This window comes from Lagenorhynchus albirostris, chromosome 2 (assembly GCF_949774975.1).
Source record: "Lagenorhynchus albirostris chromosome 2, mLagAlb1.1, whole genome shotgun sequence".
Taxonomy (NCBI): Eukaryota; Metazoa; Chordata; class Mammalia; order Artiodactyla; family Delphinidae; genus Lagenorhynchus; species Lagenorhynchus albirostris.
In genome coordinates, this window is record NC_083096.1 from 68,185,830 (window position 1) to 68,203,248 (window position 17,419).

Here is a 17,419-nt window from a genome sequence, read left to right on the forward strand (position 1 = left end):
AGAGGGAATATACCTTAAAATAATAAAGGACATATATGACAAACCCACAGCTAACATACTCAACTGTGAAGAGCTAAACACATTCCCTTTAAGATCAGGAATAAGACAATGATGCCCACCTTTGCCACTTTTATTCAAAAGTTTTGGAAGTCCTAGCCATATCAGAGAAGAAAAAGGAATAAAAGGAATCCAAATTGGAAAGGAAGAAGTAAAACTGTCTCTGTTTGCAGATGACATGATACTATATACAGAAAATCCTAAAGATGCTACCAGAAAACTACCAGAGTTCATCAATGAATTTGGTAAAATTACAGGATACAGAATTAATACACAGAAATCTGTTGCATTTCTATACACTAACAATGAAATATCAGAAAGAGTAATTAAGGAAACAATCCCATTTACTATTGCATGAAAAAGAATAAAATACCTAGGAATAAACCTACCTAAGGAGGCAAAAGTCCTGTACTCCAAAAACTATAATATGCTGATGAAAGAAATTGAGAATGACACAAACGGAAAGATATAATGTGTTCTTGGATTGGAAGAATCAATATTGTAAAAATGACCATACTTCCCAAGGCAGTCTACAGATTCAATACAATCCCTAGCAAATTACCAATGGTATTTTTCACAGAACTAAAACAAAAAAAATTTTAAATTTGTGTAGAAACATAAAACCCTGAAATGCCAAAGGAATCTTGAGAAAGAAAAACGGAGCTGGAGGAATCAGGCTCACTGACTACAGACTATACTACAAAGCTATAGTCATCAAAACAATATGGTACTGACACAAAAACAGACACATAGATCAAGGAAGAGGATAGAAAGCCCAGAAATAAACCCATGCAGCTATGGTCAATTAATCTATGACAAAGGCGGCAAGGATATACAATGGAGAAAAGACAGTCTCTTCAATAAGTGGTGCTGGGAAAACTGGACAGCTACATGTAAAATAATGAAATTACAACATTCTGTAATACCCTATACAAAAAACAAAACAAAACTCAAAATGGATTAAATGCCTAAGAGTGGATACTATAAAACTCCTAGAGGAAAATATAGGCAGAACACATAAATTGCAGCAATTCTTTTTTGTATCCATCTCATAAAGTAAAAGAAAGAAATAAAAGCAAAAATAAACAAATGGGACCTAATTAAACTTAAAAGCTTAAAAGCAAAGGGAACCATCAATAAAATGAAAAGACAACCTACAGAATGGGAGAAAATATTTACAAATGATGTGATTGACAAGGGGTTAATTTCTAAAGTATACAAATAGCTTATACCACTCAATGTTGGAACAAAACCAAATACCCCAATCAAAAAAAATGAACAGAAGACCTAAATAGACATTTCTCCACAGAAGACATACAGATGGCCAAAAAGCACATGAAAAGATGCTCAACATTGCTAATAATTAGAGACATGCACATCAAAACTACAATAGGTATCACCTCACACCGGTCAGAATGGTCGTCATCAAAAAGTCTACAAATAGGGACTTCCCTGGTGGCACAGTGGTTAAGAATCCACCTGCTAACGCAGGGGACATGGGTTTGATCCCTAGTCTGGGAAGATCCCACATGCTGTGGAGAAACTAAGCCCATGCGCCACAACTACTGAGCCTGCATGCCACAACTACTGGAGCCCGTGCTCTGCAACAAGAGGAGCCACCGCAGTGAGCAGCCCATGCACCGCAACAAAGAGTAGCTCCCGCTCACTGCAACTAGAGAAAGCCTGCACACACAGCAATGAAGACTGAACACAGCCAAAGCAAATTAAAAAAAAAAGGTCTACAAATAGTAAATGCTGGAGAGGGTGTGGAGAAAAGGGAACCCTCCTATGCTGTAGGTTGGAATGTAAATTGGTAGAGCCACTATGGAGAACAGTCTGGAGGTTCCTTAAAAATGTAAAAACAGTTACCATATGATCCAGCAATCCCACTTCTGGGTATATATCTGGAAAAGATGAAAACTCCGGCTGGAAAAGATACAAGCACCCCTATGTTCATAGCAGCACTATTCACAATAGCCAAGACATGGAAGCCACCTAAATGTCCATAGACAGATGAATGGATAAAGAATACATGATACACAGACACACACACACACACACACATACAATATACAATGAACTACTACTCAGCCATAAAAAAGAATGAAATAATGCCATTTGCACCAACATGGATGAACCCAGGGATTATCATACTAAGTGAAGTAAGTCAGACAGAAAGTCAAATATCACATGATATCACTTATACATGGATTCTAAAAATATGATACAAATGAACTTATTTATAAAACAAATAGGCTCACAAAGAAAACAAGCTTATGGTTACCAAAGGGGATAGCAGGGCTGGGGGAGATAAATTAGGAGTTTGGGATTAACAGATACATGCTACTATGTGTAAAATAAACAACAAGGAACTACTGTATGGCACAGGGAACTATATTCAATATCTTGTAATACCTATAATGGAATAGAATCTGAAATATACATATATATAAATAACTGAATTACTTTGCTGTACATCTGAAACACTGTAAGTCAACTGTACTTCAATTTAAAACAAAACATTCAGGAAACAGAACCAACTCTCAGTTAGGTGGGACATGGTCACTCAGTGCCTTACACAGTAATATTTCAACTATGATACTCTGGCTTATTAATCTCTAATAAAAACTTTGTAGTCATCATTCTCAAAAAATGCTCTTTATTCATTCACATATTATTGCATTTAATGCTCACTTCATACCCATGAACAAAGGAAGCAGAAAGATAATTCCTTCACAGATGAAGAGTTTGAGATCCATAACAAAGTCCTTCTTCCCAATTAACAGCGAGTGAACAGAAGATCAAAAACCAGCTCTGCTTTCAGCTCTCCAACTTTACCCTTCTTTCTTGAAGACAGTGTTCAGCCCTCATTTTCACGTTTATTGTTATTAAAAATATCTTTAGCAACAAACTTAAAGTATAACCAAAAATCCATACTTTAAAATGTAAAGAAATTATATTTACATATAATTTTTCACATTAACTCATTCAAACTGTAACTGTTATATTACAGGTGTTGGTTGAAACATCTAAGCATCTTAGCATTTTGTCTTCATATCATGCAAACTAAGTCCTAACCACTTTCGACCACTACTGATACCAGGAGACATTCCACCAGTAATTATTCAATTGGAAAATTTCATTGAAACAATCTGAATAAATCATTTTTGCTGCAAGATTACATCCACTAAAATGTCATGAAAACGAGTGGGTAAGTAATAAACAAATTTGCAAATTGTGTTAAAGGTCAGGCCCACTATTAACATGGACTAAATCAATCTCAATAAAAGACATTTTTAAAATAAGAAAAAAATAATTCAAGTGGCCCAAATACATATTCTTTGTTACTATGATTAATTACATGGGCATCTGTATTAGGATTGGTAAAAGCAGCATGTGGAAGAAGAAATAAGGTACAAGACCTAGGAAAACTACTCGAAAGGAACAAGGCTAAGATGGCCACTCAGAGAATGGGCAGTATTTCCTCCTGCTGGGGCAGGTGAAAAGGAGAACCAGTGTGTGTCTGTGTCATGATTATTCAAGTCTACACCTCATCCCATGAAGTGTAGCTTGGGCTGCAGTTCACAGAATAAACAAATTGTGACTAGCACAATTTTTTTTTTTTTTACATCTTTATTGGAGTATAATTGCTTTACAGTGGTGTGTTAGTTTCTGCTTTATAAAAAAGTGAATCAGTTATACATATACACATGTTCCCATATCTCTTCCCTCTTGCGTCTCCCTCCCTCCCACCCCTCTAGGTGGTCACAAAGCACTGAGCTGATCTCCCTGTGCTATGCGGCTGCTTCCCACTACCTATTTTACGTTTGGTAGTGTATGTATGTCCATGCCACTCTCTTGCTTTGTCACAGCTTACCCTTCCCCCTCCCCATACCCTCAAGTCCGTTCTCTAGTAGATCTGTGTCTTTATTCCTGTCTTACCCCTAGGTTCTTCATGACATTTTTTTTTCTTAAATTCCATATATATGTGTTAGCATACGGTATTTGTCTTTCTCTTTCTGACTTACTTCACTCTGTATGACAGACTCTGGGTCCATCCACCTCCTTACAAACAGCTCAATTTCGTTTCTTTTTATGGCTGAGTAACATTCCATTGTATATATGTGCCAGATATTCTTTATCCATTCATCCAATGATGGACACTTAGGACAATTTTGATATAACACCATTCTTAAGAATATATTATATTTTATCAATCTTTTTCTCACATGCACAAACACACACACAGTCATAGAGGTAATTCTGAAACAAAGAGAAAATCAGAACTCACAGTTTACCACAAATGCACACCGTCCAACTCAGAAACCCAGGTGCTCCAGAATCCACAGAAGGCATGAAAATGGTGCTCAGAGAGCACCATTTTCAGCTCTGGTTTTTGCTTTTTTGAATGGTGACCCTAATATCCTTTTCCAGTTCCAGTAAGTTTTGGTAAAATTTTTCAGCAGTGTCTTCATCTAGGTCTATCTGGAAAAGAAACAAAGATAGGGATGACTACGAAGGAAAAATGAAATGAATAGTATTTGAATAAAAGGGAGCCATTTAAATAACACAGGTAAGAGAACCCAAAATAGGGCCAGTTGGAATGGGCTGTGGTGGCAGCCATGTGGGGAATGTTAGGAATCCTGAGGACACATTAGCTCTCCATCCAAACTCCAACACTCACCAAGCCTACTGATGCTTCCCTTAAATAGCAAGACTGAAAGATCTGAGCTTTGCTGTCTCCCCTAACTGCTGTGTATCTAGTAACAGAAGACACCAAACATCTGTGATATAAAAAAGGCCAAGAGAGGAAAATCAAGAAATTTTTTTTTTAATTCCAACTGCTACTTACTTCCTAATATCCACATTCTTTAGTAAAAAGAGCCCTGATCTTAGCTGAGCTCACTGCCCTGCAGATGAAAGACTACATTTCCAGCCTACACTGAAGTTAGTGGTACCAGGTGACCATGTTCTGGCCAATGAGATGTAAGTGTTGTATGGTACCTATCCAGGACTCTCTTTAAAAGGAATGGGGCACCCCTTTCTTTCTCCCTTCTTCCATGTGGCTCCCCTGAGCTATAAGGATGAGGGCCACACCTCAGGGATGACTGAAGGAACCTGGGCACCTGATAATTTGCAGAGCTGCCAGGCCAGCCTAAGGTTGCCTCTCCAAACTGCTTTACATGCGAGAAACCTAAGCTTTTATCTTGTTTAATCCACTATTATTTTACACTCTTCTCTTTTATGTAGAAAATCTAATTTTAACTTACACACTGTATGTAAAAGCAAACTTTCAGCCCCTATCATGTGTTTGTTATCTCTTTCCAAGTCAACACAGAGCCTAAACTTAAAAAAAGCCTCTTTCTTCATGAAGCTAAAAGGCTAAAAAATGAAAGAAAACTTTATAACATTTTGGAAAAAATATTTCTATTCGTTCAATCATATTAGTGTTTTTTCATGTTGTAACTGGAAAAGACATTATAGCTCTCTTTAGTTCAACCCAACCTTTAAACAGAGCAGAGAGCTGACTTCCCCAAATTAATCAAAGGTTAAAACATATTCTGCAGTGCTGGGAAAATGGCGGAAGAGTAAGACGTGCAGATCACCTTCCTCCCCACAGATACACCAGAAATACATCTACACGTGGAACAACTCCTACAGAACACCTACTGAATGCTGGCAGAAGACCTCAGACCTCCCAAAAGGCAAGAAACTCCCCACGTACCTGGGTAGGGCAAAAGAAAAAAAAGAGACAAAAGAATAGGGACGACACCTGCACCAGTGGGAGGGAGCTGTGAAGGAGGAAAGGTTTCCACACACTAGGAAGCCCCTTCGCGGGCAGAGACTGCGGGAGGCGGAGCGGGGAGCTTCGGAGCCACGGAGGAGTGCACAGCAACGGGTGCAGAGGGCAAAGCGGGGAGATTCCCGCACAGAGGATCGGTGCCGACCATCACTCACCAGCCCAAGAGGCTTGTCTGCTCACTCTCCGGGGCGGGCGGGGCTGGGAGCTGAGGCTCGGGCTTCGGTCGGAGCACAGGGAGAGGACTGGGGTTGGCGGCTTGAACATAGCCTGAAGGGGTTAGTGTACCACGGCTAGCCGGGAGGGAGTCCGGGGAAAAGTCTGCACCTGCCGAAGAGGCAAGAGACTTTTTCTTCCCTCTTTGTTTCCTAGTGCGCGAGGAGAGGGGTTTAAGAGCGCTGCTTAAAGGAACTCCAGAGACGGGCGCGAACCGTGGCTAAAAGCACGATCCCCAGAGACGGGCACGAGCCACAGCTAAAAGCACGGACCCCAGGGACGGGGGGGAGATGCTAAGGCTGCTGCTGCCGCCACCAAGGGGCCTGTGTGCGAGCACAGGTCACTCTCCACACCCCTCTTCCGGGGAACCTGTGCAGCCCGCCACTGCCAGGTTCCCAGGATCCAGGGACAACTTCCCCGGGAGAACGCACGGCGGGCCTCAGGCTGGTGCAACGTCATGCCGGCTTCTGCCGCCGCAGGCCCGCCCCGCACGCAGTGCCCCTCCCTCCCCCCGGCCTGAGTGCGCCAGAGCCCCCGAATCAGCGGCTCCTTTAACCCCTGTCCTGTCTGAGCAAATAACAGACACCCTCTAGCGACCTACATGCAGAGGCAGGGCCAAATGCAAAGCTGAGCCCCTGTGAGCTGTGAGAACAAAGAAGAGAAAGGGAAATCTCTCCCAGCAGCCTCAGAAACAGCGGATTAAAGCTCCACAATCAACTTGATGTACCCTGCATCTTCGGAATACATGAATAGACAACGAATCATCCCAAATTGAGGAGGTGGGCCTTGAGAGCAAGATCTATGATTTTTTCCCCTTTTCCTCTTTTTGTGAATGTGTATGTGTATGCTTCTGTGTGAGATCTTGTCTGTATAGCTTTGCTTCCACCATTTGTCCTAGGGTTCCATCCGTCCTTGGTTTTTAATTTTTTTCTTAATAATTAATTTTAATTTTAATAACTTTATTATACTTTACCTTCTTTCTTTCCTTCCTTCCTTCCTTCCCTCCTTTCTTTATTTCTTCATACTTCTACTAATTCTCTCTACTTTTTCTCCCTTTTATTCTGAGCCGTGTGGATGAAAGGCTCTTGGTGCTCCAGCCAGGAGTCAGGGCTCTGCCTCTGAGGTGGGAGAGCCAACTTCAGGACACTGGTCAACAAGAGACCTCCCAGCTCCACATAATGTCAAACAGCGAAAATCTCCCAGAGACCTCCATCTTAACACCAGCACCCAGCTTCACTCAACAACCAGCAAGCTACAGTGCTGGACAACCTATGCCAAACAACTAGCAAAACAGGAACACAACCCCACCCATTAGCAGAGAGGCTGCCTAAAACCATAAGAAGGCCACAGACACCCAAAAACACACCACCAGATGTGGACCTGCCCACTAGAGAGACAAGATCCAGCCTCATCCACCACAACACAGGCACTAGTCCCCTCCACCAGGAAGCCTACACAACCCACTGAACCAACCTTAGCCACTGGAGACAGACATCAAAAACAACGGGAACTACGAACCTGCAGCCTGCAAAAAGGAGACCCCAAACACAGTAAGATAAACAAAATGAGCAGACAGAAAAACACAGCAGATGAAGGAGCAAGATAAAAATGCACAGGACCTAACAAATGAAGAGGAAATAGGCAGTCTACCTGAACAAGAATTCAGAATAACGAGAGTAAAGATGATCCAAAATCTTGGAAATAGAATGGACAAAATGCAAGAAACAGTTAACAAGGACCTAGAAGAAATAAAGATGAAAAAAGCAACGATGAACAACACAATAAATGAAATTAAAAATACTCTAGATGGGATCAATAGCAGAAAAACTGAGGCAGAAGAACGGATAAGTGACCTGGAAGATAAAATAGTGGAAATAACTACTGCAGAGCAGAATAAAGAAAAAAGAATGAAAAGAACTGAGGACAGTCTCAGAGACCTCTGGGACAACATTAAATGCACCAACAGTTGAATTATAGGGGTTCCAGAAGAAGAAGAGAAAAAGAAAGGGACTGAGAAAATATTTGAAGAGATTATACTTGAAAACTTCCCTAATATGGGAAAGGAAATAGTTAATCAAGTCCAGGAAGCACAGAGAGTCCCATACAGGGTAAATCCAAGGAGAAATACACCAAGACACATATTAATCAAACTGTCAAAAATTAAATACAAAGAAAGCATATTAAAAGCAGCAAGGGAAAAACAACAAATAACACACAAGGGAATCCCCATAAGGTTAACAGCTGATCTCTCAGCAGAAACCCTACAAGCCAGAAGGGAGTGGCAGGACATACTGAAAGTGATGAAGGAGAAAAACCTGCAACCAAGACTACTCTACCCAGCAAGGATCTCATTCAGATTTGATGGAGAAATTAAAACCTTTACAGACAAGCAAAAGCTGAGAGAGTTCAGCACCACCAAACCAGCTTTACAACAAATGCTATAGGAACTTCTGTAGGCAAGAAACACAAGAGAAGGAAAAGACCTATAATAACGAACCCAAAACAATTTAGAAAATGGGAATAGGAACATACATATCAATAATTACCTTAAATGTAAATGGACTAAATGCTCCCACCAAAAGACACAGATTGGCTGAATGGATACAAAAGCAAGACCCATACATATGCTGTCTACAAGAGACCCACTTCAGACCTAGAGACACATACAGACTGAAAGTAAGGGGATGGAAAAAGATATTCCAGGCAAATGGAAACCAAAAGAAAGCTGGAGTAGCAATTCTCATATCAGACAAAATAGACTTTAAAATAAGGACTATTAAAAGAACAAAGAAGGACACTACATAATGATCAAGGGATCGATCCAAGAAGAAGATATAACAATTGTAAATATTTATGCACCCAACACAGGAGCACCTCAATACATAAGGCAAATACTAACAGCCATAAAAGGGGGAATCGACAGTAACACATTCATAGTAGGGGACTTTAACACCCCACTTTCACCCATGGACAGATCATCCAAAATGAAAATAAATAAGGAAACACAAGCTTTAAATGATACATTAAACAAGATAGACTTAATTGATATTTATAGGACAGTCCATCCAAAAACACATTTTTCTCAAGTGCTCATGGAACATTCTCCAGGATAGATCATATCTTGGGTCACAAATCAAGCCTTGGTAAATTTAAGAAAATTGAAATTGTATCAAGTATCTTTTCCGACCACAACGCCATGAGACTAGATATCAATTACAGGAAAAGATCTGTATAAAATACAAACACATGGAGGCTAAACAATACACTAATTAATAACGAAGTGATCACTGAAGAAATCAAAGAAGAAATAAAAAAATACCAAGAAACAAATGACAATGGAGACACAATGACACAAAATCTATGGGATGCAGCAAAAGCAGTTTTAAGGGGGAAGTTTATAGCAATACAAGCCCATCTTAAGAAGCAGGAAACATCTCGAATAAACAACCTAACCTTGCACCTCAAGCAATTAGAGAAAGAAGAACAAAAAACCCCCAAAGTTAGCAGAAGGAAAGAAATTATAAAAATCAGGTCAGAAATAAATGGAAAAGAAATGAAGGAAACAATAGCAAAGATCAATAAAACGAAAAGCTGGTTCTTTGAGAAGATAAACAAAATAGATAAACCATTAGCCAGACTCATCAAGAAAAAAAGGGAGAAGACTCAAATGAATAGAATTAGAAATGAAAAAGGAGAAGTAACAACTGACACTGCAGAAATAAAAAAGATCATGAGAGATTACTACAAGCAACTCTATGCCAATAAAATGGACAATCTGGAAGAAATGGACAAATTCTTAGAAATGCACAATCTGCCAAGACTGAATCAGGAAGAAATAGAAAATATGAACAGACCAATCACAAGCACTGAAATTGAAACTGTGATTAAAAATCTTCCAACAAACAAAAGCCCAGGACCAGATGGCTTCACAGGCGAATTCTATCAAACATTTAGAGAAGAGCTAACACCCATCCTTCTCAAACTCTTCCAAAATATAGCAGAGGGAGGAACACTCCCAAACTCCTACGAGGCCACCATCACCTTGATACCAAAACCAGACAAGGATGTCACAAAGAAAGAAAACTACAGGCCAATATCACTGATGAACATAGATGCAAAAATCCTCAACAAAATACTAGCAAACAGAATCCAACAGCACATTAAAAGGATCATACACCATGATCAAGTGGGGTTTATTCCAAGAATGCAAGGATTCTTCAATATACGCAAATCTATCAATGTGATAAACCATATTAACAAATTGAAGGAGAAAAACCATATGATCATCTCAATAGATGCAGAGAAAGCTTTTGACAAAATTCAACACCCATTTATGATAAAAGCCCTGCAGAAAGTAGGCATAGAGGGAACTTTCCTCAACAGAATAAAGGCCATATATGACAAGCCCACAGCCAACATCATCCTCAATGGTGAAAAACTGAAAGCATTTCCACTAAGATCAGGAACAAGACAAGGTTGCCCACTCTCACCACTCTTATTCAACATAGTTTTGGAAGTTTTAGCCACAGCAATCAGAGAAGAAAAGGAAATAAAAGGAATCCAAATCGTAAAGAAAGAAGTAAAGCTGTCACTGTTTGCAGATGACACGATACTATACATAGAGAATTCTAAAGATGCTACCAGAAAACTACTAGAGCTAATCAATGAATCTGGTAAAGTAGCAAGATACAAAATTAATGCACAGAAATCTCTGGCATTCCTATATACTAATGATGAAAAATCTGCAAGTGAAATCAAGAAAACACTCCCATTTACCATTGCAACAAAAAGAATAAAATATCTAGGAATAAACCTAGCTAAGGAGACAAAAGACCTGTATGCAGAAAATTATAAGACACTGATGAAAGAAATTAAAGATGATACAAATAAATGGAGAAATATACCATGTTCTTGGATTGGAAGAATCAACATTTTGAAAATGACTCTACTACCCAAAGCAATCTATAGATTCAATGCAATCCCTATCAAACTACCACTGGCATTTTTCACAGAACTAGAACAAAAAATTTTGCAATTTGTATGGAAACACAAAAGACCCCGAATAGCCCAAGCAATCTGAGAACAAAAAACGGAGCTGGAGGAATCAGGCTCCCTGACTTCAGACTATACTACAAAGCTACAGTAATCAAGACAGTATGGTACTGACACAAAAAACAGATCAATGGAACAAGATAGAAAGCCCAGAGATAAACCCACGCACATATGGACACCTTATCTTTGACAAAGGAGGCAGAAATGTACAGTGGAGAAAGGACAGCCTCTTCAATAAGTGGTGCTGGGAAAACTGGACAGGTACATGTAAAAGTATGAGATTAGATCACTCCCTAACACCATACACAAAAATTAGCTCAAAATGGATTAAAGAGCTAAATGTAAGGCCAGAAACTATCAAACTCTTAGAGGAAAACATAGGCAGAACACTCTCTGACATAACTCACAGCAAGATTCTTTTTGACCCACCTCCTAGAGAAATGGAAATAAAAACAAAAATAAACAAATGGGACCTAATGGAACTTCAAAGCTTTTGCACAGCAAAGGAAACCATAAACAAGACCAAAAGACAACCCTCAGAATGGAGAAAATATTTGCAAATGAAGCAACTGACAAAGGATTAATTTCCAAAATTTACAAGCAGGTCATGCAGTTCAATAACAAAAAAACAAACAACCCCATCCAAAAATGGGCAGAAGACCTAAATAGACATTTCTCCAAAGAAGATATACAGACTGCCAACAAACACATGAAAGAATGCTCAACATCATTAATCATTAGAGAAATGCAAATCAAAACTACAATAAGATATCATCTCACACCAGTCAGAATGGCCATCATCAAAAAATCTAGAAACAATAAATGCTGGAGAGGGTGTGGAGAAAAGGGAACCCTCTTGCACTGCTGGTGGGAATGTGAATTGGTTCAGCCACTATGGAGAACAGTATGGAGGTTCCTTAAAAAACTACAAATAGAACTACCATATGACCCAGCAATCCCACTACTGGGCATTTACCCTGAGAAAACCAAAATTCAAAAAGAGTCATGTACCAAAATGTTCATTGCAGCTCTATTTACAATAGCCCAGAGATGGAAACAACCTAAGTGCCCATCATCGGATGAATGGATAAAGAAGATGTGTCACATATATACAATGGAATATTACTCAGCCATAAAAAGAAATGAAATTGAGCTATTTGTAATGAGGTGGATAGACCTAGAGTCTCTCATACAGAGTGAAGTAAGTCAGAAAGAGAAAGACAAATACCATATGCTAACACATATATATGGAATTTAAGAAAAAAAAGTGTCATGAAGAACCTAGGGGTAAGACAGGAATAAAGACACAGACCTACTGGAGAACGGACTTGAGGATATGGGGAGGGGGAAGGGTGAGCTGTGACAGGGCGTGAGAGAGGCATGGACATATATACACTAACAAACGTAATATAGATAGCTAGTAGGAAGCAGCCCTATGGCACAGGGATATCGGCTCAGTGCTTTGTGACCGCCTGGAGGGGTGGGATAGGGAGGGTGGGAGGGAGGGAGATGCAAGAGGGAAGAGATATGGGAACATATGTATAAGTGATTCACTTCGTTATAAAGCAGAAACTAACACACCATTGTAAAGCAATTATACCCCAATAAATGTGTTAAAAAAAACAACATTCTGCAATGCATTTCTATGAAATGCTAATAAAATACTTTGGTTTATAGAATTAAACATTTTCTCCCCTTGGTAAACCAATTATTCCTTCAAGATCAATTGATAGTAAGTCCAAACAAATTCTGAGGGCCTAAAAGTAAGCTCATTAGTTTACAATAGAGTTCCCAAAGTGTGTTCTTTGGGATGATGTTAAGCATTATGTAAAATTTAAAGAGAAAAGAAAAAATTGTATAGTCAAGAATAGCTTGCAAGCAGCAGGATGAAACACGTCACGCATATTTCGTAACTGTATCAACTTCTCAAAGTCTTTACTGGGCTAATGTGCATTGTGCATGTCTCTGAAAGAGGGACATATAATATGAAGCATTTCTCAAATTTACTTGGCTGACAAACTGCTTTCTGCAAATCTTCTCAAGGAACTATCCCACAAAAGGTATTTTGGGAAACACTGGAGGTTCATAGGTTCATTTTCAGTAAACATATACCACGGGAAGCAGAGAGCCTGGTTCCCCTTAGACCTCAAGCTACTGACATAGACAAGATCACTGACAATTTTGACTCTGACTTAGCTAACTTATTTGCTTCAATCTAATTTTATTTTATGCCGATTCCTCCTCACAATAAGATAGGCAGTGAAAAATGGGAAGCTAAAGTAAACCTTACTCATGACAAAAATACAACAAAATTAGGACTTCACTGGTGGCGCAGTGGTTAAGAATCCGCTTACCAATCCACCTACCAATGCGAGGGACACGGATTCGAGCCCTGGTCCAGGAAGATCCCACATGTCTCAAAGCAACTAAGCCCGTGCGCCACAACTACTGAGCCTGTGCTCTAGAGCCCGTGAGCCACAGCTACTGAGGCCCGCACACCTGGAGCCCGTGTTCTGCAACAAGAGAAGCCACTGCAATGAGAAGCCCGTGCACTGCAAGGAAGAGTAGACCCCGCTCGCCGCAACTAGAGAAAGCCCACGTGCAGCAACGAAGACCCAATGCAGCCAAAAAAAAAAAAAAAAAAACAACAAAATTAATCCCTTACAGGGTCAAAATAAAACTTTTTTCATTTTTCTAATATGTAACTAGGTTTATTTTTATTATTTATCTGGCTGTGCCGCATCTTGGTTGCAGCAGACAGGATCTTCGTTGCCGCGTGTGGGATCTTTAGGTGCAGCATACGGGATCATTTTTAGTTGTGGCATGCGAGACCTAGTTCCCTGACCAGGGATCAAACCCCAGCCCCCCTGCATTGGGAGTGCTGAGTCTTAACCACTGTGCCACCAGGGAAGGCTCCTGTAACTATGTTTAATTTCATTTTAGGTTACACAGAGTCTACAAAACACAGCATTCATTTTTTTTCCAAACTCCATCCCGTACCTCCTCAAAACACCCGTCTGTTAAAGCTAACAGTTGTCATAAGTGGAACTGAACACTCAAAGGGAGGCTAACTTCACTCAGAAAGAAGCTTTATATTTCATCCAACTTGTGACACATTTCTTGAGCACCTGCCATGTGCAAGGGAACATGCTAGGAATGATAAGCTCCTCATGGAGCTTATCCTTGGACAAGGGGGCCCGCTACTGAATGAATACTACGCAGAACTGGCATAAGAGGTCAAAAAAGCCTAGCATGAAAGCATCTGACCTGATGTAAAAGGTCACGTGAAAGCTGTGATCTTAAAGATAAACAGTAGAAATGAATCAGTAGAAAGAAGGGTAAGAGCAGTTTAGGTGGAGAGAAGGTGTGCCATGGCTGAGAGGCAGGAGAGAGCAGAAAGAAATGAAAACAGGCCCACATGATGCCAGCGAGCGGAGACGGGAGGCCCAGGAGAGAGAAGCTGGGCAGCTGGTAGGGCTGGTCAGGAACCCAGCAGCAACCTCTTCAGTGAAACAAAGGAAACATTCACCTTTTTGGACGTTACGTAATTGCTTCCAAAGCCAGTGGTGGCACTCAGATATTTCACCAGAGGATCGAGAGACTCGGGCTTTTGGTGGAAAAGCCAAACCTGGAAAAGAAGAGGGTGTCAGGATTCTTCTCTTCTGCCCAAGGTGAGTGAGGCTGGAGGGGATGTACAATCGGCACTTTACAGAGCCCCAGACAAATTCTAAAAGTCCTCCTGAACAGCATCAGCTCACTGTGATGCCTTCATGAACCACTACTATAATTCGAAGGAAGACAGTAGGGCAGCCTGCTTAATAGCATCCTGTGAAATTTTTATTTAAAGCAAAAAACCATATTTTAGCTGTCTCTTCTCTTAATCCCCAGATTAAAGTTCATGGCATGTGGTCTGGAGCTTATTCAGAGTGGATACTCAGCTCACGCCACAGTAAAGTATGGGTCACTGATGTGATATTTTATTAATAGATAAGCACACACACGTACAACTTTCAAAAGATGTACGTGGTAAAAAGTCTTCCTCCCCAATTTTCTAGCCACCCAGCTCTCCTCTCTGGAAGCAAACACTCATGCTACTGTTTTGTATATTCTTCTAAGGAAGTCTATTTGCTTAAAAACATATATATCCATTTCTCTTATGCAAATGGAAGCAAAATATACACACTACTCCACACTTTGCATTTTTCACTTGAACAGGCCTTGGAGATACTTTCAAATCAGTATATGAAAATTTTATTCTCTTTTAAAGTAGCACAGTATTCCATTTCATGGATGTGCCACACTTTATATAATCAGTTTTCAACTGCTAGACCTAGAGGTTCTTTCCAGTTTTTACTATTACAAACCTCACTGTGATGAATGATGAATACATCATTCCATATAAGTTTGAGTACATCTATAAGATAAATATCAAAGATAGAAATGCTGGGTTAAGGGTATGTGTGTTTATTATTTTGAATGATCTTGTCAAAGAGTCCTTCATAGAGGCTATATGAGTCTACTCTCCCCCAGCAATGTAGAAGATTGCTTATTTCCCTAGACCAGTGCCAATATAGTACATTATCAAACTTTCTAATCTTTGCTAATCAGAGTTGAAAAACAGTTTTTCATTATAGTTTTAATTCGCATTTCTCTTAGTAGGAGTAAGATTAGGCATCTTTTCATATGATTAAAACAGTTTCAAAACTCTCTGTTCATGTCCTTTGCCTATTGTTCCAATAGGTTGTTTTTCTTGATTTGTTGAAGCTCCTTAGATATTAAGAAAATGTAACCCTTTATCTATGGTATGAGTAGCAGGCGTTCTTCCACTTTGTGGTTACTCTTTCGAGTATATGTGTAGTGAGAATTTTAGTCATGTATAATTTTTTTACTTTTATTAAATCAAAATTTTCAGTCTTTTCTTTTATGGTTATTGGGCGTAGCTAAGCCTCCACACTCTTAAATTATTTTATAACTTCCCCGTTTTTGTTTTTTTTTGGCAGCACCAAGCAGCCTGTAGGATCTTAGTGCCCCACCCCCCGTATTTTTTTCTAGTAACTATATATTTTAATTTTTATGGATCTTTTAACTTACCTAGAATTTTGACAGTAAGGTAATTAGAAAAGATCCTATTCTATTATTTTCTGAATAAACCATCTTTTCTTGTTTTGGAAGGCCATCATTATCATACACCAAATCCCTGTATGCTATGGGCCTATTCTCAACTTTCTATTCTGTTCCATTGATCTGTCAGTTCACATGCCAGAACTATACTTGTTTCATTAAGATGGTCTTCTTTAAAATCTCAAATGCTGAAATACACAGAATCCTTTACAATAAGCCTTCTCTCATTTACTCCTATAATTCCTATTTTACAGTTAATAGTAAAAGGCTTAGATGAGTGAAAAACATGTGCCCAAGGGTTCACAGCCAGAAACTGGAGAAATGGAATTTGAACAGAATTACTATAATTCTATAGTAATAGAATTATATATAGCACATTCTTAACCACTGTGCTTTAGGCCACTCAGGTTCAAACCATTTAAGGAGATAAAACTTATCCAAAGATTGAAGAGATTCTTGCTACACACGTGGTGTGCTCAAACCCTCATTTGTATCCACCAGCATATATAACCATCACTAAGTGGTAATTACCTCCTACCCATCCACACTGAAGGAAATTACAGCAGGGTCACAACAAACTTTTAAAACTGTGACACTGGGGTCATGCTGCTCATCTCATCCAAATCCAACCTATCCTTCAGAGCCCGGATTAAGCCCGACTCAGCAAACAAAGCCTCCTCCAACTACTCCAGCCCCACTGTGATCCTCCTTTCTGATTATTCCTACAGTACTTGCCACCAGATGACAGAATGTCTGACTTTCTTGTCTATTTTCTCTATTCATTCTTTTTTTCTAAACATGACTCTAAGCTCCTTAGTAACTTTTTTGACCTCTAACTAGATTTTGACTTCTATTTCCACACCACCGACACTCAATATATACTTGACCTCTAGACTTGATTTTCAGTGACATAAATGTGCGGAATGAGTGCCCTAAAGGACTATTCATTATCTTAAATAGTTTGACATATACCTTAAGAAATAATTAAAATTAGTTTAAAAGTACTTGCTTCTACTGTGTGTCTCTACAATCAATGCATTTGTTTCTGCAATGTTTACCAAAAGAAGAGTGCCAAGTCAATTCCCTTAACGTTTGCCTTAATTTCAATTCAGCCACGATTTAAGAATCTGTTAAGTATGAGCACTACAGTGCTAGGCTCTCGGGTTTTCAAGA

At 39.5% G+C, this 17,419-nt stretch overlaps 1 protein-coding gene across 2 annotated transcripts in view; it reads right to left on the reverse strand.

Annotated features, from left to right (window-relative positions):
* Positions 1 to 2,699: 2,699 nt before the first annotated feature.
* The window catches only part of HSD17B7 (hydroxysteroid 17-beta dehydrogenase 7), a 32,485-nt gene continuing 17,765 nt past the window's right edge, over positions 2,700 to 17,419 (reverse strand). For both annotated transcript variants that reach the window (XM_060142230.1, XM_060142229.1), the window contains exons 8-9: positions 14,655 to 14,753; positions 2,700 to 4,542 (exon numbers count right to left, since the gene is read on the reverse strand). In XM_060142230.1, coding sequence (XP_059998213.1) covers positions 4,441 to 4,542; positions 14,655 to 14,753 — 201 coding nt within the window. In that variant the 3' untranslated portion in view covers positions 2,700 to 4,440. The remainder of the gene's footprint in view (positions 4,543 to 14,654; positions 14,754 to 17,419) is intronic.